The sequence below is a fragment of the Chaetura pelagica genome, unplaced genomic scaffold (assembly GCF_000747805.2).
Source record: "Chaetura pelagica isolate M959 unplaced genomic scaffold, ChaPel_1.0 scaffold274, whole genome shotgun sequence".
NCBI classification, from domain to species: domain Eukaryota; kingdom Metazoa; phylum Chordata; class Aves; order Apodiformes; family Apodidae; genus Chaetura; species Chaetura pelagica.
In genome coordinates this window covers 2,019,613-2,046,811 of record NW_009952983.1, presented here as the reverse complement: position 1 = coordinate 2,046,811, position 27,199 = coordinate 2,019,613, and the positions used below count along the sequence as shown (strand labels likewise).

The window sequence follows — 27,199 nt, the reverse complement described above, 5'->3', positions numbered from 1 at the left end:
AAGGACTTCTACACATCTCATTTTAATGAAAGGTTGCATCAAAGCTGGAGGTAAATTTTGAAAGTCTCTCCTCTCTCCACCCAGTTTAATCATGCATAGAGCAACAAGGCTGTAAAAACATGACCATTACTCCACACATAACATAGTCAACACAGGAAAAAAACTTCTAATTCCTATATAAAGTAATCCTCCATCTGAAAAGAGGCTGGAGCCAGCAGGGGTTGGTTTCTTCACCCAAGGAACAATCAATGGAACAAGAGGAAATGGCCTCAAGTTGCACCAGGGGAGGTTTAGATTGGATCTTGGGAACAATTTCTTCCCCAAAGGGCTGTCAGGCCCTGGCCCAGGCTGCCCAGGGCAGGGGGGGAGTCCCCATCCCTGGAGGGGTTTCAAAGCCCTGTAGATGTGGTGCTGAGGGACATGGGGCAGTGATGGCCTTGGCAGGGCTTGATGATCTGAAAGGTCTTTTCCAACCAAAATGATTCCATGGTTCTATAAGCCTAAAACACCCTCACAGGGGTTCCTGGAAGTGTGACACACAAAGATGCTATTGGAGTGATGCAGTATGTGTTTTATAGGCCACTTTATAATTTATTCAAGGCTTTTACCCTCTGATTAATGGGGTCCCTCTACAGCTACACAGACTAAAGCTCCCATCTGCCTGCACAGATGTGGCCAGGTAAGATGGGATCTTCTGCTATATGCCCCAATCCCTGAAGGTGTCTACCCCATCCTGGAGGTGTTTGTGCCATCTCTAGAGGTGTTCAAGGCCAGGTTGGATGGGGCTTGGAATAACCTGGGCTGGTGGGAGGTGTCCCTACCCTTGCAGGGGGGTTGGAACTAGATGATCTTCTAGGTCCCTTCAACCCAACCCTTTCTATGATTCTGTGATCAACAGTCCCCTAAGTAACAGGTAACTGAGAGCTGTCTTGCTTTTCCTGCAAGGCACGTGTACACAAAGGCATTAAAACTGGCTTGGGTTTGTTTACAGCTGCTGCCATCCCATCTGCACTGGTGAAATGACATGTCCCCAGATTTTGTAAGATGTATGAACAATATCAGCTCTATGGACTCTGAAGAAGAAGAAAAAGTCAAAAAAACCTTCCCATTTCTAAGCTGCTGATACAGTCCCATTTCAGACAGGCACTGCTGCTCTATATAAATTACACTGATGGTACTTTTTGCTATTTCTCTACCCCTCTCACCCTTAAAACTCTATTTGGATTATTCGGGATGACTGTTACACTTGCAGAACTTTAGTAGATTCTTCATGCAGGGTCTCTCAGAAGGAAACTCTGCCTACATTCCAGTAATTTTGTTTATTAATTCCAGTTTGTTTCAGCCCCTCTGCCCTGCTCTAGTAAAATTTAAATAAAAGCAGCCTTACTTCATCTCTGTAAAGAGGACTTGTATAATACATGATATCCATAGCACTGCTGTTCAGCATGTCCCTTAAACCTCGCACTTTGTCTGGGGTGATGGAGTCCACAGTGTCTTAAAAGAAAAGAAGAGACTTCAGTTACATGCAGAACAATAAAATCCAAACAAGGCAGGAGCAGACAGCACAGCATGAAACTTTTGGGGACAATTCTGCAGACTGCAGCAACTGGAAGAGCAAAAGAACCAGTAAAGTAAGGAACGTACCTCCATCCAGGGTGAGTTTTGACCTCCATTCAACTGGGAGGAATTCAACATGTGTTGCAAGGTTGGAAAAATACTTCTCTTCTATTTTTCTTGCTGTATCTCGCATCCTAGGGGAAAAAATAAAAAGCACACATTCCTGTATAGATTATGATTAGTGCTCTTAGCAAATAAAGCCCAGGAACAACACATTTCTACTGGCCAGGCAGGGCAGTGCAATGTTACTTGCAGAGGTCATTACCCCACCTCCTGCTTTTGTTCTAAGGTACTTGAATTCTTACATAATGAAAAAGTTTGCACTTTATATGCCCAAAAGAAAGAGTTACAAAAAGCTTTAAATATATCATACTATAGGCTTAACATAAATCACCTAAATTCAATTGAAAGAATTGAATTGAAAGAACTCTGGTGGGTTTGGGGTAGAATTTGACTGAAAATTAAGAATTTTATCACTGCCTTGAATTCTTGAATCCACTGAAATCAACTCTTTAGACCAGTAGCTATGGGAGACAATTTAGTGCTTTTAAACACAAAGAAAACAGATAAAAATATAACTTGAAAAGTCAGAATTTTGTTTTATGTCTCAAATTGGAAGGCTTGAGAGCTTTCAGAGTAAGAAATAGAATCATTTGTTAGTGTTTGAACTTGCAGTAGCAGACAGACCAAGTGTCCTTTCATAAAAGACTCTTCCTCTCTAAAGCAGATCTGAACTTGAATGTGGAGGCACCTCTCTCAAGGGATGCAATAAACATCAAATACCTTAAAAGCCCTCTCTGTTGTTTGGGGGAGCAGGGGACTAATGGTATCTTGTGCTCTTTTAAAAGTGCTACTTAACTAGTGTGTAAAAATTCACCAGCAAAACATGAAAACCAGGACAAAATTATACAAGACAGTGAAATATCCAAGTGTTCTATTGAATACACTCAGCAATCAAACTGAGACAGAGTTATATTCCCCTTTCTTTCCTTTACACTGATCTTGAGTCTCAATGGCACTGGCATTTTTCAAGATGAGCACAAGCAACTAAATCTGACCCAGCAGTGCTGGGTTTCCAGCAGCTGGTTCCTAGTTCTAAGCATCACAGGGTTTTTTCTTTCTGAGACAAAGCCCAGAGTTCCAACATGTTTTTTTTTCCCCCTATTTTCAAAGCAACCCTCTTCTAGTGATTGCAACAACCACAGGCATGAGGACATTCATCTCCTATCTGTATTCTATCAGTCAAAATGTGGTGAATAAGTTTAAGTCCCTAACTGAGACATTTCCCTTGAATGTATAAAAGGATTTCTGCAATATATAAAAGGAAGAGAAGGAGCAGGGGAAGGGGGAAGGAGCAGGGAAGGAAAAGAAGAGCATCCTTTACACCCTTTCTTCCAAAGCTGTTACTGATGGCCTGACCAAACAGCCAAGAAATGCAACTAATCAGCATCTCTATTTTTTGCAGCCTGGTTCGCTTGTGCTCCCAATCTCCTGGTCTCTAGTCCAACAAGATGGAAAAGGTTTTAAGCAAAGCTGAAATGTCCTTCCCATGATGAGGAAAAAGAAAACAACAACACAATCAGCAAGAGGATCTGCTTAAATCACAGGGTTAATTTAAGGCCTGAACTGATCCAGCCTTGCAAAGCACAGAGCACCCCACACAATATGCCTCTAAGGACACAATTATTTGAGACCCCAACTTGAGAATTTCAAGATTATCAAGAAGACAAAAATTCAGTAAATACATTAACATCCCTGAAGTCCCTGAATAACCAAAACAAAGAGAGAAACACACTAATCTGTACATAATCAGATGATTACTAGCCCAAGGAAATGTAGGGACGTAAAATGTCAATGACTATTCTTTGGAAATGCTAATAATTCTTCATTTTTATCAAGCCAGTTTAGCTTTCTCTGCTGGTGGGCAGCTAAGTTGAACTCAGAAACAGCAAGTTCAGCAGGACAGCAGCCAAGCAGCCATGGAAAGCTGTTAGGCTTAAAAGGACTAAAAGCATGGAGAGGTTTTCAGGAATAAAGCACAGAATTCTACAGTTACTTGAAGTGAAGGAACCAGGAAATAACTTGATTCTAACAGTGCAGAAGAAAAGATCTAAAGCACTTACACATCAGTAGCAGCTGTAAACATGATGAAGAAAAAGCTATTGGAGCTACTGACGTCCCTGTCTTCAAATGTGACAGCCATAGGGTTTGTTCCTGCTTGAAAAGGTCTTACTAAAGCTATTCATGGGAAAAATGACACGGAAGAGTTTTTAACTAAAAGTCTTCATTTTAAGATGTGTGAGTGAGGAAACAACAGTGCAGCCTCGTGACGCTGCCAAAGGTTTTGGGAAAAGCTTCAAGTCTCCCCTCCTAAAAGCTGTGCCAGCTTTGTGTCCTCATCCAAAGTCTTGTGAAATGCAAAACCTAATTTTACTCGGATGTGGAGGGTTCCCCCACATCAACTGGGGTTGTCCAGACATGGTCCAGCCTCCAGCAGAACAGCCTCAGGCTCCTGCTGGAACAGATTACGGACAAACATTCAAAAGCACTTGGGTACATTAGAAAACCAGACCTCAACTCTGCATGCAGCTTCCTTTTGCCTTGCAAAATCCACTCTGGTAGAAGTGCACAAAAGCTCAGTTTCCACACGTTTTTCATAACTGCCACCTCACTGGTGTCAAACCCAGTGTGCAGCAACTGCATTCCCCAGGTTCCCCAGTGTGCTCCTCTGCTACGTCACTGCCCCGCACACCAACCTCAGGAACCTGGTTAGACTACAAACTCCTTTTTTTGCAGCTTACAAACTGTGCAGTCAGGAAAACACTTATTTTTACCCCTTCCACTAAACTGAGACAATCCAGCTCAGTGTCATTAGCCAAATCCTGTCAGAGGTGCAATTATTCTCTCTCATTATTTTACAGCAGCAACATCACACCAGTCTCCTGATGGCAAGAACCATGGAGGCTTGAGGACACCCCAGCAGGACAATTCCCAGGGCAGCCCATCTCCTTTACAGCAAATGGCACTACCAGCATCTCCCACTGATTTTGATCAACAATTTAATATTATAAATTCTAACAAAAATCGGGGTGTAATTGCCAAGCAATGTGGCTACACTCACATGCCACCCCCCAGAATATGTACCTGCTATACACATCCCTGTCTATTCTGCTAGGAAGTCTTGTTTTCCTCTTCTTCTGGCTTTTTTTCCAATAAATATTTTGAGCTATTTTATTAGATGGCAAGTCCCTCTAGTCTCTTGCTAAATTAACACCAACTGAAGTAATAAATCCCCATTTAAACAGGCAGAGAATTCTCCTTTCCAGTACAAATGGATGCTGAAATACTGACCCCAGAGCAACAATTATGTAAATCTATACATCAAAACACATGGTAACAGCAACAATTTACTATTTTTCTAAGGAAAAAGACCACTCAGGTGCAGATGCAATTCATACCTTAGGAAGCATTTTGACATAATGCCATTTTCCATGCAAGAAGTAATGGCCTCAAAACAGACACTTTGAGACTTACCATAAATAATATGTGCTTGGCTGCCTTTCTATGATTAAAATAATAAATAATAATCCTGTATTTTCACAGGTAGACATCCTGGCTTAAGCAAGCATTATTCAGAGACATATTAACATATTTATTACTATTGCTGTGTTATGCTGCTAATTTTAGCCTTGTGGAACATTCACAAATACCACATTAAAAACTGGAGAGATGCAAACAAGCTCACAAATCTTATAAAGTAACCTTGATATCTGGTAACAGAGCAAAATGCCTGAAGGCTTGAAAATGTCACTCACTTTATTCCCAAGTCATCTTTGCAGACTCTCTCCAGTCTGATGATCCATAGGCAAGGAAAAGGGAATGGTCTTTCATTTAAAAAGCATCACACCAGCCAACTTCTTAATTCATTTAAGAGATAGAGCAATGGGATGTCCTCACCAAAAAACCCCCTGAACTCTCACTGCCTCATGCAAAATTGTGTGGACCTGTTTTTGGTCACACAAGTGGCAAATGATGCTCTGAAGAAATCTCCAAGTGCTTTCACCACTCAGGAGTTCCCTCAAATGGAGGGCAGCACTCACTGCCTCTCTGAGGAAATAATAATACTGAGGGAACTCAGGGCTGGCTTCAGCTGAATTTGCTAAGTCCAAGTGAGAGCAGCAGACATGAGTAAGAAAACCTGCCATCTGCTCCAGCCAGAGGAAAGGAAAGGAAAGCTGTTTCCAAAGTGCAGCTGCACTGCAGAAATGCAGACTCAAGTCTTAATCTGGGCAGATTTCAAAGAGCAACTGCAAGACAGGTCATCTTCTGCCACTGTCTTCAGGGATTCATCTGCTCTCAGACCAGAGTGCATTAAGATGCTGCTCTAGGACATATGCAGACTAATTTAACTTCTGAAGAAAGGAATTCTAGGATGCAACCAAAATAAATGCGACCGTGACTCATCCTTTTCAAGGACAACGGGGCCTTGCATGATCAAAGGAACTCAAGCTGCTCAGTGAGTTGATTATGGGATCTCTAAGACAAGCCTGCAGAGATCTGGGTGCTCCAAATGCATCCAAGTCCCTCCCTCCCCAGCTCTGCTTTCCAGCTGGTGGCAAAGTTGCCCTTCAGGGAGATGCTGGCCCTGGCGTACAGCAGATGAGGCACTGCCTGTTCCTGGAGTCACTCCCTGCCTGCCTCCTTGCTTCTCAATCCCATCTTCCCCATGGGGTTCCACATTTTTTGAGCAACTGGAGTGATCCAAAGGGACCACAGAGCAAGCTGTGCTGGTGTGGGCAGGGAAAGGGCAGCAGTGGGCAGAACTGGGGAGAACAAGAGCAAGAACCCACCTAGAGACACCTCTAAGTCCTCAACAAGCTGTTACAGTTTCTACCCAACACGTAGTCATGTGTTAGAGAATTAATAAATGTACACAAAACAGGCTCTTGTGAAAGTATTTCGTGCCCTAACTATCCCCTTTTACCTCTTGGGATGACCTTCTCATTTAGCTTGCAAGACAAGCTCAAGTTGAAACCTGGAAGGCAATTTTTATCATTTGGAGACTTCATTTATCAATTATTACCAGCACCAAAGAATGGAAAAGAAGAATGTAACATGTACCTAATGCAATGCGAGCATTCACATGGAAAATAAGGAAAATACCCAATATCTGAAAAGCTAAAAGTTATAGGGAGAATTTTACAGGAAATCTTGATTTAAGATCCCAGCAGCACGTATTTCATGCACTGAAAGGCCTCTGTAAGGGCTTGCCTGCACTGGAAATGTACCCAAAAAAGCTGTTCTGAAGTAATTATTATCATGATAATCCACAATTAAAATGCTTTCTAATGGGACTTGCAATAAAAATGTAATTGGTGATTTGTGGAATGCCAAGATGATGTTGCTTGTGCAGACAGCAATTTTTTTTTCTGTGCCAAGCAGCAGCACAGGCAAATATGATTTTCAAAGCAAAACAGGAGATTCAGACAGAGGCAAACAGATCCCAGCTTTAGGGTAGGAGCAGCCAAGAAGTGTCACAACATCACAGCTATCGTGGAAACACACGGAGCAGTTAGTTTGTTGAATTTTCAAGTACAGGATGAACTCCAAAGGGTCAGCCTAAAGGTCTGACCTTTACCTAAGTCAGGTGAAAAAAACAGGTTTTTTTTTAAAGGAGGTTGGAAACATGGATAGGAAGAGAAGCTGTGGCTTTTCCATCCCTGGCAGTGTTGAAGGACAGGTTGGATGGGGCTTGGAGCAACCTGGGCTGGTGGGAGGTGTCCCTGCCCATGCAGGGGGGGTTGGGACTGGATGATCTTGAAGGTCCCTTCCAGGCCAAACCAGTCTGGGATTCTATGATAAATCCTCTTTAGTATGTGTAAGGACCTTCCTCCCTCAGTCTAGAAGCACAAGCTCAACAAAATCAGAGATTAGGCTTCAGTTACAAAATATTCCAAATAACAATATGAAAAAAGAAAATAGAAAGATATCCCAAAAGGATATTTTTTTTTAAAGTGAACATTGTTCCTTCTCAGAAACCCAGTAATGCCAGAAAGCTACACCTGGTGGCAAATGAAAACCTCTCCAATTAAGTACATTGTATGCCATGATATCTTAATGTATATCACACAGAAATGCAGAATAGACTCTTTTGCTTCAATAATCATCCCTGTGTTACCAAGGCAGCTCCCAGCACGTTTTTCTGTTCATGTTAGGTCAGCTCAGTCACTGCTCCAGCCTGGAGGAGGTTCTGGCTCTTCCCAGATAACGAGTTCTGCAGTTAATATCAGCACTGACAGGAGCAGCTTGTTGTACCAGCTGCTGTGCTACATTTAGATCATAAATGTGTTTAACTACACTGTGAAGTAACAAAATAATGTCACATCTACCAAAGACCTGTTCATTCAAGCATCAAGAAAGTCCACCTTTTCCATTTACCCACTTACAGGACACCCTGCGACCACAGCATCTGACCATGTTAATGATTAGATTGAACTCCATTTCTTAATGAAATTAGTGCATATAATTTTAAATTACCCTGGAAGCAGAGTTCTGTTTTAACCTCTGTAACCAACAGGATCTGCTTAATGATGCAGATGCATCCCACAAGCTGCACCAAGTTCCTGTCAAGGCATAACTTAAGGGCAGAGCACATCAGATGAGCTCTGGTAGGGTCTCTCAGCAGCCTGGGTTACAGAGTGTTCCATGTCTGGGTTATCAACTGAGTACTTGCACTTTTTCAGGTCAAAGGAAGTGGTTCTGCCCCTCTACTTGGCTCTTGTGAGACCCCAGCACAAGAAGGACATGGAGCTGTTGGAGAGAGTCCAGAGGAGGCCACGGAGATGATCCCAGGGCTGGAGCAGCTCTGCTCTGGAGCCAGGCTGGGAGAGTTGGGGTGTTCAGCCTGGAGAAGAGAAGGCTCCAGGGAGACCTTAGAGCACCTTCCTGTGTCTGAAGGGGCTCCAGGAAAGCTGGGGAGGGACCTGGGACAAGGGCAGGGAGGGAGAGGACAATGGGGAATGGATTAAAACTGGAAGAGGAGAGATTTAGGTGAGACATGAGGAAGAAATTCTTTGCTGTGAGGGTGATGAGACCCTGGCCCAGGTTGCCCAGGGAAGCTGTGGCTGCCCCATCCCTGGCACTGTTGAAGGGCAGGTTGGATGGGGCTTGGAGCAGCCTGGGCTGGTGGGAGGTGTCCCTGCCATGCAGGGGGTTGGGACTGGATGATCTTGAAGGTCCCTTCCAACCCAAACCAGTCTGGGATTCTGTGATATGATTCTCTGAGCCTTCCTTCTAGGATCACTTTTCCCAGTAAGAATACATTTTTGTGCTATGAACTGAAGTATTGCCCTCACACAGGTTGAAATAAATACAAAGTATTTATGCCAGGATAGAATGAACCCAAAAAGAAGCAACAACAAATGTACATGGCAAAGACAAAATGCAAGAGAGATATTTTTTTGTGTGTGGATGGTAGAAAGGCTCAAACTACAGATTGAGCATGGCTGCAACTACAGATTTCCTACTAAAGAACATGGATTTAAAATGAAAAAAACCCCACAAAACAAAACCTGAGGTCTTTTCCCCTTAGCTTCTACTTTGAACAGTGAAATATATTTCTCCTTATCCACTTTATAATTTTTGAAAAGACATTTGACTCCTTGTGTCCCTAATGCAAAAAAAATATAAACGACACACATCTCATGAATGAAAGTGATGAAAGTGCTAACAGAAAGTGCTAGGATGGTTTGTGAGAGCTGCCACTGTGCTGGCCTGGCAGACAGTTCTAAAATCTCATCCTAGAACATATGGGATCTTCCTCACTGATAAGTTTTAAGCTATCAAAAAAAAAAAAAAAAAAAAGAAGAAGAAATAAAAGAGAGACTTCAATCTAAAATGGTGCTTTCCTTTGCAGATCCTGTACAGAAGACATAATTCATGGCCTTAATTAGCATTTTATAAGGCCACACAACACTGCCTGACACTCCTGGAGAATGTAAGTGAGATTTATGGAAGCACAACAAGTTTTGTTTCTCTTTTAGACAAAAGATTTCACATAATAGGCTGCCAATTAAAGCAGGACCTGTTCCAGAATGAACAGCTCAGCACTGTGTCCTGAGCTGAAGTTAATTCACTGATAAAACCCCTGTATCTGTGTTCAGTGGAAAATGGGGGAAGGAGAAAGTAAAAGCAGAAAACTTCCTGATTCCTGTCCTGCAAAAATGTAAGTTTTTACATTTATTTTGGTGACTAATTTCAGCTTTTTCTCAAGGGCTGTGGATCCTTTTCTCTTTGGTTTCAATTGCTTGCCCTAAAACAATAGGAATAAGAGCAGCAAAGTGCCCCAGCCAGGGGAGTGGAGAGCAGCAGGTTGCTGCTTTGAGGTGACAAATGAGACAGCAGTGAAATCAAGAGGTCTGCTCTACCACACCAGAGGACACTTGAGTGGAACAACAAGGTGAACCTGCTGACAGGATGGGACACACCACAGCAGGGGCACATAAGCCCTGACCTACGTTGCCATTCTGGATTTAATTGGGAAGTTCACAAAGCTCTTGCCACGACAATCCCAGCTCTACACACACTTCCCCAAGAGTCACTGGGTATTGTCACTATTTCTGTCAACTTTGATGGAACGTGGAACTAGTTGGGACACACACACCAAACCATCTGTGCAACACAGATCTGCAATTAACAGTTTTTTAGCCTCTCAGCTAATGAAGCCTTCCTTAACACCACCTTGTCCCCCACAATGCTGTCATCACAACTTTTCAGTTTCTTCTAATATTCAACAGGATCTGTCCAAGGACAACATTCTCAGTAGCTCAGGAGTTTCTCTTCCCATTCACCAGCACCTGAAGAGGCCTTCTGAGTTAGCTCACGTCAAATCAAAAGCCATTTGCAAACCACTCTTCACAGAAGACATTCAATTAAAAGATCTGGTGAGCTTTCCATCATGCTTTGCTCTTCATCAGACATCTGTGCTCAGAGTTTGATGAGCAGACACACAACAACAAATTCCAACTGTATCAAGTAACTCTGCCCTGTTAAAAGTCAACATTCCCACTAGCTTCCCATTTCCCCCGCCCTCTTATCAATATGCTCTTCACTTGTTCCTGCTGGTTGTCAGGACAGTGGGCAATGGAGATTCTCCTTGATTTTAACCAACTGAAAAAAATCTCTCCCTGGTCAGCAAAATGCCTGACCACAGCTGCTGGAAATTCACAAGTCAGTCCCCTAAAACTCACAAGTGTTGGCCATGAAAACAGAACATGTCCTTGCTTTTCTGCCTTGCAGCTGCTCTCACTAAGTCCATACACCCAAATTAACACAGAAAGAAGCACACCCAGAATATAAAGGCTAATGACTCAAGGGAAGAGGAGAAGGAAACAGGGAAAAGATACAGCTTAAATCAAAGGGCCTGCTGCCATTTATAATGTCAGCCTTATATTCAGGCTAGAGTAGGAACTGCAAATATTACAAAGCACTCACATAGCTGTATTTTTGATGATCCTTCCTTGGTCCATTTTCTGCCCAATACCATGCACAACAAACACAATGTGACTAGTCTGTGGTGGCTTGTCTTCTAACGTAGCTTCTTCTACATAGCCTCTATGTAGCCTTGTCCCACTACTTGAAGCTGTAGGAAAAACATGATCCTAGATCAGTTACATTCTACCAAGTGCAATGGTCTTACACGTTGACAGAAGCTTGACTTGTCTCAGACCAATACATTACAGTATTTTGAAAATACAGTCAGACATAAAGGAACAGCATGTATTTTAAAATATCTGTCATTTAAAACTCCTGCACTTTGAGCAACTAGGTGATATTAATTGTTTGAGTCCATGTATGAACAAGGTTTCCATTGTAAGGACAAACTCATTTCAGAGCAGTTTTGAAAAACAGCTTTTTAAAAAACAGGTGTGTAACTGTCCATCCACTTTTACAGCACAACACCCTTCTTCTGTGTGTCTCAATCATTAAACTTCCTCATAACCCCACCTTACTCTCACTGCATGGAAAGATCATGGAAATGGTCTGGCCACAAAACTGGTCAGCATTGTCATTCTTTCTCTGACCCAGTTAAAACAGCTAGTTGAGAAACTTTACAATTTTTCATTTTGATGGAGGAAAACCTATTTTATTTCAAGCTGATCCAACCTCAGATTCCCCCACTCGTTCTCCAGTTCAGTGGCCAAACCAAAAATCAATCAGCCAGGGCAAATCTGGGTGCCCTGCAGATCTCTGGAGGAACCCACTGGCAGAGTGTGTCTCCATCCCCCTCTAGTGACAGTCCCATGGAGGGGACCACAGCCTTGTGCTAGCTGAGCAGCCTCCAGCAACCCCTTCAGACACCACCCAAGAGGATGGCAACATCATCCCCTGCCACAAAAACTGAATTGTAGAATCACAGAATACCAGGTTGGAAGGAACCTCAAGGATCATCTGGTCCAACCTCAAATTGAAACAAAAAACTTGTTTTTAAGGAGGGGAAAACACTAACAAAAGCACTAAGGGCAGTTCTTACACAGGACAGGTTTTGTTTATCAAATGGGCTTCCACTTGGTATTTCTCCCCCAAAATTGTTTAGGACAGATCTTACTTATTTTTTAACTCATGTTTTGGACACAGATACTTCATTTCTTCTCAGGCTGAGGCACTGAATGATATTAATTCTTGGCAAACATTAATTAAGTATCCACTCAAGAGCTCTGTGGGGTAAGAAGGCATTAATTACAGAACAGAGGCAGGGAGATTAAAGCCAAACCTGGTACATGACCTTGTCTCTTCAAAGACCAAGGAACAAAACAAGGGTGTATGTTCTTGGCTTTGTAGCTGTCCAGCAGTGCACAGGAGCACGATGACAAGAGGTGACAAGTTCCAGTTTCCTAGGCTGGCAATAACCTGCCTTTTGCTTAAGAAAGACCATCCTCTCTTCCAATCATCTCAGCCTTGCTAGCATTATAAATGGTAGTTTTGAGTTGAAATGAGCCTGGGTTCCTACTGGAAATAACTTCTGTCTAAATGCTTCAACCCTCCCCTCAGTTTATATACATCTGTTTAATGGACTGAAAAAAAGCAAGAGCTGGCAAGAGGGGAAGGTATGATCACATATTTAGGGAATGAATCACAGTGTGCAAATACACAGCACTGAAGTTAAGGTTGCAAAGGGAATTCTAATTCTTATATTGGAGCTGCTAGACTCTGTCATATTTTCATATACTTCCTACACAATGCTAGCTGCTGGATCCATAATAATAATCAAATGTGCAATAAAAGTCAGTCACAGCCTGTTCACATCTAGTTACAGTTATGTACAAAAACCTAAGGACCCTAAATGTGCCCTTGGGTAAAACTGCAATGGCAAAAGTGAGGTAATCACATATTAAAACTTCCAACTTGCAATCTCCTTCTAGCACGAAAGCAACAAACTTAAACCACTGGTATTTACAATATTCTTTACATACTCTGAGAAATATTACCTTTGGAAAACCCCAACTTTTGTGTAACAGTTCTTGCAATTTTAGATGTTGTTGCATCACTGTAAAGATACACTTCATCCACACTGTGCCAGTCCACATGGTTGCGACTCAACTTTAGACTATGAATGGCTGCAGCAAAAAGGAACAACATTTCATTTAGATGGGTAAGAGGGAAAAAAAAACAACACCACAAAAAAAGCCTCTTCAAACACAGAGAGAGAAGATTCATTTACACAGGAGTTAAAATCTAGAGCTCCATTATACCTAATTCTGTATTACTTCTTACCTTGAGAAGTTTTTTACATTTAGGATTAATCTGACCAGGACAAGCACCAGTTTGGAGACCACCTCTGAGGACATTTCACATCATTATCCTCCTCACCCTCATTCTGGGATGGTAGGTTTTCAAAAATATTCCCTTAGCTGAAAACAAGAACCAGGGCAGGGGTGGGTGGGGCAATGCAGCCTGAAATACTGCAGGTTGGTGCCATGACCAGGTGGCTGCCCTATGCACTCTTGCTAGTAAAAGCACAATTTCATCCCTATTTTCTTTCTCTCTCCTGTGTCCTGGACAATGAGATCCCTGATTTTGACTGAGGCAACACTTCACTACAGCAACCCAGAGGCTTTCAAGGCTCCATTGCATTTCTATCCTTTCAGAAACCTCTAGGAGCTGGAAACAGAGTTCAATGAGAAAATCTGTGAATGAGTGATTTCTGGCACAGAACAGAATTTAGCTCTTTCAAAAACCACTAAGAGCTTTAGTGTGTTTTTTTTTTGTGTGTGTGTGTGCAGTTATTGTGTTTTCCAGATTTGGAACTGACTGAGCTTTGGGACCAACCCCATGACACACCTCCTGATTGTTGGGATCAAGCACAGCAGGCATGTTATAATGCAAGTCAGAGTCTCTCATCTAAGGCTTAGAGCTGTACTATTAGTAATACAGATTTCCCCTGAGTTTGGAAATCTGCTTCTTAGGTCTCATCTAACATGGGTTACACAACATATGGAGACCTAACAGCAATACCTCTGTGACAAATAAAAGAAGTGTTACTTAACTGTCATCAATCTTGCTCAAAAGTGCAAAGTAATGGAAAACACCCAGAGGGTTGTTTTGGCTTTAGGGTTTTTTTTCCCCCATAACAGGTGGAGCTCTAACCTTTCCCCTGCTTGAAGCCACTCAAATGAGAAACAAGGGGATTAGAAAAGGATTATCCCTTCTGTTACAGCAAACAACTGATTCACCAAAAATAACTAGAATTCTACTGCTGTTTTACACAGCAGAGCAAGAACTGCAAGGAAAGGATATCAGCCTGGCTTTGAAAAGCAGAAATGTCAGCTTAGGGTAACAGCTGGCCAGAGCAAGAATGAGAACTCAATGAACATGTTTTCATAAACATCTCTGCAGGCCCAGAGAGAAGTCCATGTCCACAAATCTTAAACTGGAGAAGGAAAGGAAATTCCCAGCAAAATTTCCTCTTTCAGACTTGGAGACTGATGTCCTGAGTCAGGCTCACAGTCTGGTGACAAGGGTCCTCCTTGCAGATGTCTCTGCAATCTCCTCCATTCTCGATTCTATGACCCATGCAGACTTCTCATGCATCACCCAGCAGGACTTTTAGAGCTGTTCCACTTGCATTCTGTAAATCCCTCTCAGATTATATTCCTGGGGAAGGTGACAGAGGAGGGCTGGAAACCTGATATCTGTGGAGACCGTTGTGCTCAATGTCCAAAGGATGCAGAGGAAGAGATGAAGAGGCCTGTGGCTGAGTTACTTATTCCCACTGGAAGAGCAGCAGTTTGGGGAGAAGAGATCCTCAAACTTTGTCTGCAATCAAGTTCAGCTTCTCTACTGTAAAGAATATACAGAAAGAAGTATGTTTTTGCCTATCCTGCATGAATTATTCTCACTGGGGAAAAACGAATTCCTCATTTTTACACTTATAGTTCTCTTCAACAGCATGTATGTTGGAGGACACATCAAAGTCAACACACAAGCACTGAGGAACTGCAAGTGAAATATCCAACATGAATTCTCTGCATTCTTAGCAATGTCTTCAAAAGGGAAACTGAACATTTTGGTCTACTATTAACACAAGCACCAGATTAAACTACCAGTATCCTTCAGTAGGACCATAACTCCTTGTCTCTTGACAACAGAGGAACTTGCCTGCTGGAGAAGTAGACAAATTGAAAGCTCAGGAGCTGTTCACACCGAGAGGTGTCACAGAGTGTCAGGAAGTCACCAAAGCACAGCTGGGGAAGGCAAGTCACAGCATTCAGATTAGGCAGTGGGTATGGCAGAGCGGAATGCTCTTCGTGTTCATTCCTCTGCCTCCTGGGACCCTCAGGAGGACACTTTATATGTCTGCAGGTTCTCTGCACAGCACCAGGAAGGATGTTGCAAAGCTCCCCCGAGATCTGACAGCAGGCTCAGAAGATGAAGGCTCTGCTATAACACCATGGGACAGGAATCTCCCTCTGGAACAGACTTCTTGCAGCTTTGTTTTCACATGAACTACTTCTCTGACACTGACAACACGCACTTTCTTAGCAGGTGTCTCCATAGGTGCATCTTCCCCAGCTGCAGAAAAGCCCAGGTATTCTGTGCACTGCTTTGTCTTCTAGTTTGGGATTGAAGGCCAAGCCCATGGAAATGAGACCAAGTTTTGGTTTCCTCTCTAGCCAGAAACTAGAAATGAAACATTTTTCAGGAATACTAACCATGACAGACACTGAAGAGTAGCAGGTGGAAGGCACAGCCCCACTGTAGATGGAAGATGGCCTGATGCTTGACAGGAGTGAGCAAGCCATGGGGAAATGAGGAGAGAAACAGGGGAAAGAAGAGGGATGAAGAAAGGACTTTCTTCAGTTGAAGAAATCCATGGTTACTATCACACAAACCTCCAGGTCCACAAAGGTAGATGAACAGAGGGGAAAAATCCCCCTAAAGAGTTTAAATATGAAAAATGAAGAGGTAAACATGAAATATAGAATAGATATTCCTAAAGCCTTGAAGAACCTGATCTCAGTGAGACTGCAAAAACTCATCTGGAGTCAAAACACCTGGAGAACCAGAGGAGCAGAAAGCCTGCACTATGTTTTATGCTCATAGCACAAAACCTGTGGAGAAGCTGGGGATGTGCACTGCCAGGGCAAACATCCTCCCAGCTCAAGTGCTTGAGGAGCTCAACACCCCCAGGAGTGAGTGCAGACAGACAGGCACTTGAACATGGCACTTCAGGGGGCCAACAGTTTAAAATGAGGTATCTTTTAAGGCAAGCACTTGGTTTTCTCCTTGATTCTTTCACCCACCTGCCAAACCTGAAGCACTGGGGTGATTCTCTTCTACCAGAGTTTGACTGTGCTCCAGGCAATATCAGTCTAAAGGAAAACATCTTCGAAGTGCTAAGAGCTGATGTTACCTCCATTTCCTCTGCAAAGCCACTGCCACTCCAGTCAGGGCTAAAGACCAGGGAAGGGGCACACACTGCCTGAAAACCTTTGCTGCCTTCTTTTTTTTTCAGGGATTTAAAAATAAATCAGTAAGCACTACTTTCTGCACAAACCCCTGCCACATCATACAGGGAGCTAAGAGCATAACTTGACCCCTCTTGTTCTTAAACACCCCTGGTATGTAGAGTTCTGGTATGTAGACCTGAGGTGCAGCTGTAGGTTTTAAAACCTTTTTGGTGTTTATTTAAAAACCAAATGCAAAGCCATTAAAAATTATATTGCTCTTAATTAAATTGGGCTATTTCACATTGCTGTCATTCAGCACCTCTCACTTCATCAATGTCACTATTTGTCACAGCACCTAGTTTAATTTTTTAACTCAAGCACATTCATTACCACAACTGAAGGTGATCTGGAGGAAAAAAAATGACAGAATAATTTCAAAATTCTGATCACAAAATAGAAGGCAGAAGTCCTTTCTTACTGCTGAAGACAGTAGTTGCAATTATTCACCTTTAACAGGCTTGAGCTCTATGTGTGAGAAGCAGCAGGAAAAAGTTTAATAGCAAACATTTTGGTTTCAGGCACTTTGATTTAGACCCAATTGGAGAAAAAATATAATTAAAGAAAATCAAAAGGTAAACATCTATGCATGTCAAAATGAATTCTTATAATTTACAATATACCCAGGAGCTAAAGGAATATATGGCCTGACACGAGTTACCCTAAACCTCCCATGTGCATTTACATTTTAAATGGAGGGTGCAGTTTTCAGAAGTCTAGTTCCACAGTCACTGAAGTCAGCAAAAGTTGAATCACTACTGGCTTTAACAGTGGCACAGAGAGACCAGTGACAAGTACTTTTGAGCTTTTTGCAATCATTAATGGCTCCTGTAGGATCTTCTCCCACCTTCTGAAGCTCATTTGCACAGCATCAACTGCTGCAAAGTTCAAAGTTGTTTTCTGAAACTCAGCAGCAACTCAGGTGTTCTACACAGCTTCCTTTTTTAAGGGCAAAATCTCATTTCATTCTAGTAATTATACAAAAGCTGCACAAAAAATAATTTACAACATAAAAATAAAAGATGCACACATTATTAAAAAGCATTTATTAAAACAAACCATTGCCTAGCATAAGCCCTTCAGTCCTTCTCTGACATAATTTATCTTATACCAGGCCTGCTGTGAGTCTAAAAAAGCTGCTTTTAGTTTATTGAAAACACCAAACCACACGCAAAAAGTGGAGGAAACTAACATTTCCAGTTTTCATCACAGTCAAAACCAATCACAACAGCAATCACTGCATGATACTGTTATCATCACAGTCAAAACCAATCACAACAGCAATTACTGCATGATACTGCATCTACTTTTCTCTAAGATTCACAGCACTTCTACTTTTCTTCTAAGACCAATGATGGTTTTTCCTTCTCTTCTGAAGGAAATGGCAAGTATACTGCCCAAGAAGTTGAAGCATGTCAATCTAACACATTTAACTGAGAGAAGCAAACTAGAATATAAAGCTTCCTAAGCCAGGAGTACTACAAAAAAGAAATCTACAGTTACTGTACCTTGGGAACGCTTTCGCTTAAGACATGCAGGATCTGAATTCTCCTTATATCCTCTCCATTTGAACAAAGAAGGGAGGGAGAAGGGAGGGAAGTAGTAGAGAACTAAAAGTAAAAACACTGAGCTTCAAAGTAAAATTTTTAAACGGGGTGGCATTTTTTTCATTAGTATTATCACTTTCAGGGAAAAAAAAAAGCAAAACAACAAAACACAACAAGCGGAAACATTTCTGAAAATGTGGTTACACTTAACTAGTTGTACTGCTTTACTAGTAGCACAAGTGTCAGGTCATATTAGCCAACTTCAGTTTCTTCACTCTTCATAAACTGTTAGGACATCACATGAAAGCTAAAGGCATTAGTAAAAGACAGCAGGAACACTGTAAGCAGACTTACCCAGGGCCTTTGCATTTACACGTACAAAAGCATAAATGCTCCATTTCTGGCGTAGGACACAGGATAGGATACCCTTCTTAAGTATATTTGAAAAAAAAACACCAAACAACATAACTCAGTTTTAAGCACAGCTCTGTTGTCTTCCTCAAAGAGTGTTAAGAGGATACTTGAAAGTTCGATTAAACAGCATATCCTACTGTTGTCCTACTCTCTAAGTCCTCAAGAAGCCACCTTTCATGGTGGAATGCAGCAGCCTGCACTTTTGCCTCCCACCTTCCCCTGGATGGTAGGGCAGGTCCACAGCTCTAACTAGACACATTTCACTCCTCATGAGAATACTGCAATTGCACAGCAAAATGGATTAAAACAGGAAGAGGGGAGATTGATGTTAGACATTAGGAAGCAATTCTTTAGTGTGAGGGTGGTGAGACACTGTTGCCCAGGGAAGTGCAGTGGGATGTATGACCTGCCTGTACCCATCAGGGCATGCTGAGCACTTGCTGCTTCTGCCTGGCACCATCACTGCTATGCAGAAGGAAGGGTGGGTCCTGCAGATTGAACCTCCAGCTGAAAGTTGGCCTGTGGGATAAAAGATGCTCCTCCACCCTTGACCAGCTCCCTGGACCCAAAGTGGTGGGCACCTGCCTGCTAACAGCTCCTCTGTGGTAGAGGAACTCAGGGCAAGGGTTTTGTGAGCTCTGGCCTCACAGCATGAGAGAAAAATCAATGCTGAGGTAGAGACTTTGACCCTCCATCAAGAAGCTCTTGTTTTGAACCTCACTGCCATTACTGTGCTTACATGCTGCTAGTAAAATATCCAATTTGAGAACCCTTAAGTATCTGCTATGATCCAAGATCATGGTCTTGTTTTATTTTATGGTGGCCTTGATATCACTGAAATCACTAGAGATCACTGCTCCTTTGATGGACAACTTCACTTGGGTCCTGGACTCACTGTCTGCCTGAGTATGCACAAAAAGCAGCTTCTAAATCTTACATTATTCTGTAACCTTCAAGTCTGTTGATTGCAGAAAAGGTATCATGATGCCCTCTTTGTGTTCCTTTCAGAATGGCTTAAGCTGAAATACTCTTTCAAAGAACAAGTGTTATAACCAAGGTCTCCCTCAGAAATATTTACAGAAGTACTTTACAGTAGTAACATATTTAAGTGTAATCACTGGGTATATGCAATACAAGAAAGGTATTTCTGCAGAAAGACACAGAAACATGGGAACTAGATGATCTCTAAGGTCCTTTCCAACCCAAACCATTCTATGATTCCATGAATTTATGATCAAATAAACACTCCAGGTATTTCCACATTTAAAGGCTGAAGTTTGTATCAAGTATTTAAATTTTGAACATAAGAATCTAGATCAGAATGTCACCGTGTATCTTGTGTTGATATTAATTGGTGTATGTTAAGTTTGAAGAACAAGTTGCTCTTAAGAAGGACAAAAAAGCCTAGTGTCATCTGGATGAAAAAAAAACAAGTATTGGACAAATGAATTTGAGGGCCCCAAAACCCTTCAATATTGCTTTGATCCTGGGCAAATTCTTAGAATCACAGAATTCCAGACTGGTTTGCACTGGAAGAGACCCTAAAGACCATCCAGTCCCAACCCTCTGCATGGGCAGGGACACCTCCCACCAGCCCAGGCTGCTCCAAGCCCCATCCAACCTGCCCTTCAACACTGCCAGGGATGGGGCAGCCACAGCTTCCCTGGGCAACCTGGTCTCACCACCCTCACAGCAAAGAATTTCTTCCTCACATGTCATCTCAATCTCCACTCTTTCAGCTGGAAACCATTCCCACTCCATGCCCTTGTAGGAAGTTCCTCCCCAGATTTCCTGGAACACTGGAAGGTGCTCTGAGGTCTCCCTGCAGCCTTCTCTTCTCCAGGCTGAACAGATATTAATTGGTGTATGTTAAGTTTGAAGAACAAGTTGCTCTTAAGAAGGACAAAAAAGCCTAGTGTCATCTGGATGAAAAAAAAACAAGTATTGGACAAATGAATTTGAGGGCCCCAAAACCCTTCAATATTGCTTTGATCCTGGGCAAATTCTTAGAATCACAGAATTCCAGACTGGTTTGCACTGGAAGAGACCCTAAAGACCATCCAGTCCCAACCCTCTGCATGGGCAGGGACACCTCCCACCAGCCCAGGCTGCTCCAAGCCCCATCCAACCTGCCCTTCAACACTGCCAGGGATGGGGCAGCCACAGCTTCCCTGGGCAACCTGGTCTCACCACCCTCACAGCAAAGAATTTCTTCCTCACATGTCATCTCAATCTCCACTCTTTCAGCTGGAAACCATTCCCACTCCATGCCCTTGTAGGAAGTTCCTCCCCAGATTTCCTGGAACACTGGAAGGTGCTCTGAGGTCTCCCTGCAGCCTTCTCTTCTCCAGGCTGAACACCCCAACTCTCTCAGCCTGTCTCCATAGGAGTTGGCCTTTTACAAGTGTTACAGATGCCAACACATGCAGAACACCAAATAACCCACCAGAAATCTCAGAAATATGACTCATTTTTCCAAGCAGCAGACAGAGCTATGGTAACTGAGACCCATGTAGGTGAGCTCCTATGGAACATAATGTACTTGGAGGCAAATCCAGGTCAACTGGATATGGCAAGTCTAAAAGTTACACTAACCTCCTTGGACAGTCCTAAGACATAAACTGCCCCACTTCTGCATTCTGCAGTAACAAATAATTTACCCAAGTCATGACACTGCTGAGACCAACAGCTCAGCAGATCACTGAAGAGGATCAGACAACACTTTGTAGGGATGAAAATCAAAATACCACTATGGTTTGCTCAGCAGAGGGATCTGCTGCTGAAGCAGAGGTCTCCAGGCTGCCACATGAAAACAGAAATTGAGAAATTGTTCACCTAAACACCATCATATGCTGTTCTGTCACCTTCAGCATTCACAGCTTCATGTGCTCCCAAGCAACACTGGAAGGTAGCACGGGAATTATGTTACTTATAGGCAACAGGTTGGAGGCCCCTATTCTGAAACATCTTGCACTTTTGGAGGAAGGTTTGCTTGGATTAAGAATTTTATAATGGGGCATTTATTCATCAACATCCCATCACCACAAAGGCCCTGGATGAAGCTCAATTATTTATTGGCAACGTGCTGCAGTTCAGGAGCAGAACTAATCAATCAAATGATTGGAGTGGGAAATAGTTTTTTTTAAGATGTAAAGGTACCCTTCTAATGTGTATTCCAAAAAGCAAAGATATGAGGAAAGAAAAGGGACCCTGCACACTGAGAAGCTGCCCTTTACAGGTCATCAACACAGTGCTTGGTTTTTTGGGAATTCCAGGGCAATTCCATTGCCTGCAACACACTGGGGAGGCTGCTCAAAAGCTGAGCAGTGCTAACCACCTAGCCAGCTCGCTCACAATTCTGTTTTCTTCACAAAAAGATCTCAGAGGACCATAAAATAAACAAATACAGGTTAGTAAATTGCAAAGAAATTGTCAGCTGAGCCTTGGATACTGAGCTCCAGGATATCATGTGTTGCCTGGAGTTGGCAGGCTGAGTAAGAGAAACTTACCCACAACTGGAGCAACAAATTGGAACCTACTCCAAACTTTTCATCAGCCTGTTGCCACCATTTATGGCTCTGTTTGGCTGGGGGCAAACTAAGACCTGACAGGTTTGTCCACTGCTGGTCACCAAGATACTTGCTGACAAGCTAGATTTTTGTTACTCATGATGCAAACTGGTACATTCACCTAAGAAAGGAATTATGCCTAAGTACTCAGAGACTCTTCCTGGAGACTGCATTAATTTTGCTGAGGAAGAGGATGAGATGGCTGGTTTTTAATAATTTATCATGCTTTATCATAGCATTGTGAGTAGTCACTTCACTTCTCAATGATGTTTACAGACCAAATCTATCCTTCACCAGACTTAAATGACAGCTACTTGTAAAGCTCCATGGGATCAAAATACTTTTCATACAGGATGCAATTACACCAAATTGCAGCAACAAACTGTAGCATTTAGGAGTTCTATAAACTGAATTCAGCACTTCCCCAACTCATTATGTTTACTTGAGCAGTGTTAATGCAAGTTGTAAAGCTTCTCCCTGTGTCACGTGCAGATGGCAGTCGTGGATGCCAGCTGATTAGAGATGTATTGAGAGGCACTTCATAGTGACAAAACAACTCTTCACATTTACTGTTGGCTCTAATTTTCTTGCAACTCTCCCATTACTAGAAAAAAAAAAATCTCTTGAAAGTGATTGGTGAGATGACATGTATTCCATTCTGATGTTAATACATACATAGCTGCTTGGTAGTTATTTTGTTTTGCCTTTTTTTCACTTTAGTTTCAGAAGCAGCACTGGTGTCTGAAGTTGGGATTTCTGTTTCTGATCTCTTACGTTCCCATAAATATCAGGGATTATATCTTTTCTATCACTCTCCCCAAGCTCTCTGACCTCAAATCTGAAAATTTCTGCTTCGCAGACCAGACCTTCTGAGATGAAAAAAAAACAAACAAAAAAAACCCCCAGACCTCCCTTCCTTACTTGACAGGGAGAATCCAAATATCCAAGTACAACTGAAGCTCATCCTTCCCCCCTTCCACCAGGAGTTAAGTTACCAAAGGCTGGAACCCCTCAGCAACCCTAAAGATGTGCTTTCCCATGTAAAAACATTCCCCCACCACAACCAACACCCCCACTCTGAGTGAGGATCCAGCTGTACTAACAGAGCTGACCTTTGTGCCAGCACACTGGAGTCATAAATCAGTACAAGCACACATAAACACAGGTGAAAGTGCCTTTCAGAAGGGCAGCTGTGCTGGCACAGGGCTCACGGGTCACACCATCTTATGCACCTACCTGACAGAGCTGTTAAAGCAGAAGACCCTACTGCAGGCTTAGCCAAGGGGAAAGATATTTTAAAGTGGTACAAATAGCAACAAAAATATTCACATAGTCCTTGCTAGCTTTGAGGAGAGTTAAAAACTTCACCCTCTGCATGGTTGAAAAAATCTCCCTGAGTCAACAAATGATATTCTGGCTTTCCTTACAGTAATGACAGAGTGTGACTGCTTTGTACAACGTTGTAGTTTAAAGACTTCAAAAATAAAGTTGCTTATTAAAGAATAACACAAGCAAAACCCTACTAAAATATATTGTGAGGACTATACTTGCAGCTCTTAGTTTGTAGATTGTTCACTGAGGAACAACCAAAAACCAGAACGTAAAAAATTCTGAACTTCTGCTGTGCTTTGTTTATCCTGAACAATAAACAACAGTATACATTAAATAATAGCTCAGTAGTTTCAGAGGGCTGTTCTTAAAATGTTAAATGCATTTGATACCCAGGAACACTTAAGCTGAATGTCCTCAGCCTGGTCATTAAAACACAAGGACCTCCAGAGCAGAATGAATGCCCAAGATTTACTAGAGCTAACTGTTTTAATAAATTCACAGACTGAACAAAAATGGAAAATGAAATAAGATCTGTAGAACTGATATTCCCTTCAGATTTAAATTTGAAATAATGGCCAGAGAGGTACTAGCCAGTTTGCATTTAGACACTGCCTCTTCTTGTCCCATCAAGAGATTTCAGTTGCAAGAGAAATTTCAAACCAAATTAAAAGACAGGAAGCACGAACCAAAATGGGAACAAGTAGTTCAACAGTCTTCATCAAAAATCCTCCAGCAGGAAATCCTACAACATCAAGATGCAATGCAAAATGGCAGAGCAAACTGATGCCTGTAACAATGTTCCCCACTACGTAGGATGGGAAACCACTACAGATCAAGTTCTTACTTCAGACAAAACCAGATCCCAACTGTCCAAAGAAAAGACTATAAAAATACTGATCTAAACAATCTTACCCTCCTTCCCATCAACAGGTTTTGATACTTCCATATCAAAGCTCTCTTGCAGCTGCTGGCCTCTGAAGCGGTTGAGGTGCTCCTGTTCTATCAAGTTACTCTCCTCCTCTTCCAGAGGTTGCCATGTACCATCAATAAACCACTGTCCACGCATTACAGGGATCTTCTCTGTTTCTAAAAGACAACGAGAGACACTTTTTAAATGCAACAGACCACAAACTGACAGCAGAGAAGGGGGAAAGGGAATTCTGTTTGGTGTTTTGGTGGGAAAGTTACAGTCCTGCTGGTGGGACACCTGAGAAGGTAACCACAAATGCCAGGAGAAACACCACCACCTTCTCCCACGGGGCTGAAATGAGCAGTTAAAGTGGTGTCAATCCACAAGCTGAGCTAATGAGGCCAAGTTTTCAGTGTGAGTGTGCATGAGGATGTGAGAGATGGACAGAAAGATGCAGATTCTGTAAAAATTGTTAAGGGTTGAAGGTCCAACAATGGTCCAGCTGCAATGGATTGTCCTCCTCTCTACACAGTTGCCTTGAATTTTCAAAAAATTATGAATTCTGTGAGACTACTGCTCCTCTATAAAATCTAACAACAACCACTGGTTTCAAAATTATCAAGGCAATGCAGAAAGAGGAGATAAAGAAACCACTGATGCTTGCCCTGACTGCACAGAGCCTTGGGAATTGCACTTACAATAACCCATATTACACACCAATTAGCATAAAGGGATGAAAGGGGGTGTTTTTTATTAAAATCAGCATTTCACTGAGAGCTATTTTCACTCACTGTCATTCTAATTTCAGTTTCACACTCCAAATGAGGAAGCTGTGTGCTCAGTATTTGCCTTCTATGTGACAAAAGAGAAATCCCTACCAAAAAAATATATCCTGGTTCTTATTCTTCATCAAACTGTGCTTGATGCCCACACTAAGTATTGAGGCTGTAGGGAGCAAGAATTCTCTGCTGATATCCATCCCTGCAAGCAAGCTGAGACAATAAAATCCACTGCAGCTCAAATTTTTCTCCTACATCTGGAAAATCAAGAAGAAATACTGTGTGTGCCTGTGCTCCACAAGCCTGAAAGATCCCAACTTCCAGCTTCATGGGACCAACACAGATGCAGCTCTGCTAAGACCCCACAGCAGTGGGACCACTGACCCCAAGTGCACACTTCTGTGTTGCTGGGTGTTGGATCTGCAGAGAGAGACTCAGCCCAATGGAAATGTCTTCTGTGTGTGCACACTAACTGCACAACTTCAGCTCTCCAAAGCAGCCAAGAACTCAACCACAAAAGAGGGGGCTCAAAAAACAGGAGATGGGGGGAAAAAGGACTGGCTCTGTGACTCAAAGATCGTCCCTGGAAAGTGAGGGAAAAAAGCATGGAAAAGAAACAATAGATGCAAAGAAACAGAGAAGATTAATTAAGTAAAAACAAACAAACAAGAAACAATGGAGAGCTTGGAGATTTCACAGTCACTGGACAAAGGAAAGGATCTATCTGATCGGTCACCAGACCAGTTCAAACACAGCTGGTTTGTCACCCATTCCATTAGCACAGCCACCAGCTCTGGCCATGCAAGCATCTGCTTCACTCAGGACCACAGTGAGACCAACTGCTTGCAGTCAGTGTGGAAATATAGTAAATAGCAGAGTTCCTGTTTACTTGGAACCTCTGAACTCTTCCAGATTCTTCATTCCTCAGACCACTGTTACCTACAAGCAAAAGGAAAATCTTCCTGCAATCATCTCCCTGCAGGGCCAGTAACACCAAAAAGTTCTAAAGCCAATTTTGAAACTATTCCTGTAACAGATCTACAGGAAAACATTGTTTCCACAGGACTAGAAATAACAATAAGCTCTTTACACACTACTTGTGCAAGAGGGCACACTTGCAGGTGATGGCATCCTTAAGTTGGTTCTGCAGCAACCAGCAAGGAAAGGTGAAGAGCAGGAAAGCTCAGGGTGAGGAGAGAAGTGGATGCTGGAAGAAGATGATGTGGAGCACAGAGCCCAGATTACTGCTGAGCTTTCCTCACTTCCTGCAGGCACACAGGCTCTCCCAGTGATCCAAGCATTCCAGTGTTTGGGACTCCTGCCCACAACCCTCTAAAACAGCCCCTCTGTGCACACATGGAGAGAGAAGTCTGCAAAACAATGACTCTGAGTGCTGCCAGCCTCTCCCATCCTACCTTCCCCCAGATGTCAGTTTTATTGGGCAGGCATCAAGGCATGCTGGTTCATCCCTCCCGAGTCCCCTAAGTCCCCATTTGAACCCTCTGATCCCCCTGCATCCTCATCCTCTAGAACACAGTTGACTCAGGTCTTGTTGGCCTGACCAAAAACGCAGTCAGAAGTAGCACAGGACCCGATTCTGCCATTCAGCTACAGTTTGCACAACTAAAACAGCTATTCCAGACAGGAGCCAATTGTTAGGTGCTGAATTTCTAACGTTTTGGATGCTGGATGATTCATCAGATGACTGAAGAGGCTGGGGTGTTTGAAGGGCACTGTTATTTAGTGAACATGAATCCCACTGTATCAGAAGAACAAAAAGGCCTGAGTGGCTTTAAGCTGGTGAATTTAACAGTCAGGACCAATTACATAAAAAATGCAATTGTCTGAATTGTATGTTCAATTGCATGAAAATTTAAACTCACTTGGGAGTCTACATCCCCTCAGTGAAGTGTGAAAGGAGTATTTCACTTTCATGACATTAAAGTTGGCCACAGCAATGTCAGTTGTCACCATGAACAGTAGCTTCTCCCCCTGCACTTGTTTTAACCTTTCCTGTATTTCTTTC

General features: G+C 42.5%; 1 protein-coding gene across 1 annotated transcript in view; it reads right to left on the bottom strand.

The window, feature by feature from the left end:
- The window catches only part of DDHD1 (DDHD domain containing 1), a 50,769-nt gene extending 23,622 nt beyond the window's left edge, over positions 1 to 27,147 (bottom strand). The window contains exons 1-6 of the mRNA XM_009996479.1: positions 27,057 to 27,147; positions 24,397 to 24,570; positions 13,104 to 13,232; positions 11,110 to 11,257; positions 1,645 to 1,751; positions 1,388 to 1,494 (exon numbers count right to left, since the gene is read on the bottom strand). Coding sequence (XP_009994781.1) covers positions 1,388 to 1,494; positions 1,645 to 1,751; positions 11,110 to 11,257; positions 13,104 to 13,232; positions 24,397 to 24,570; positions 27,057 to 27,147 — 756 coding nt within the window. The remainder of the gene's footprint in view (positions 1 to 1,387; positions 1,495 to 1,644; positions 1,752 to 11,109; positions 11,258 to 13,103; positions 13,233 to 24,396; positions 24,571 to 27,056) is intronic.
- Between the last annotated feature and the right edge of the window lie 52 nt (positions 27,148 to 27,199).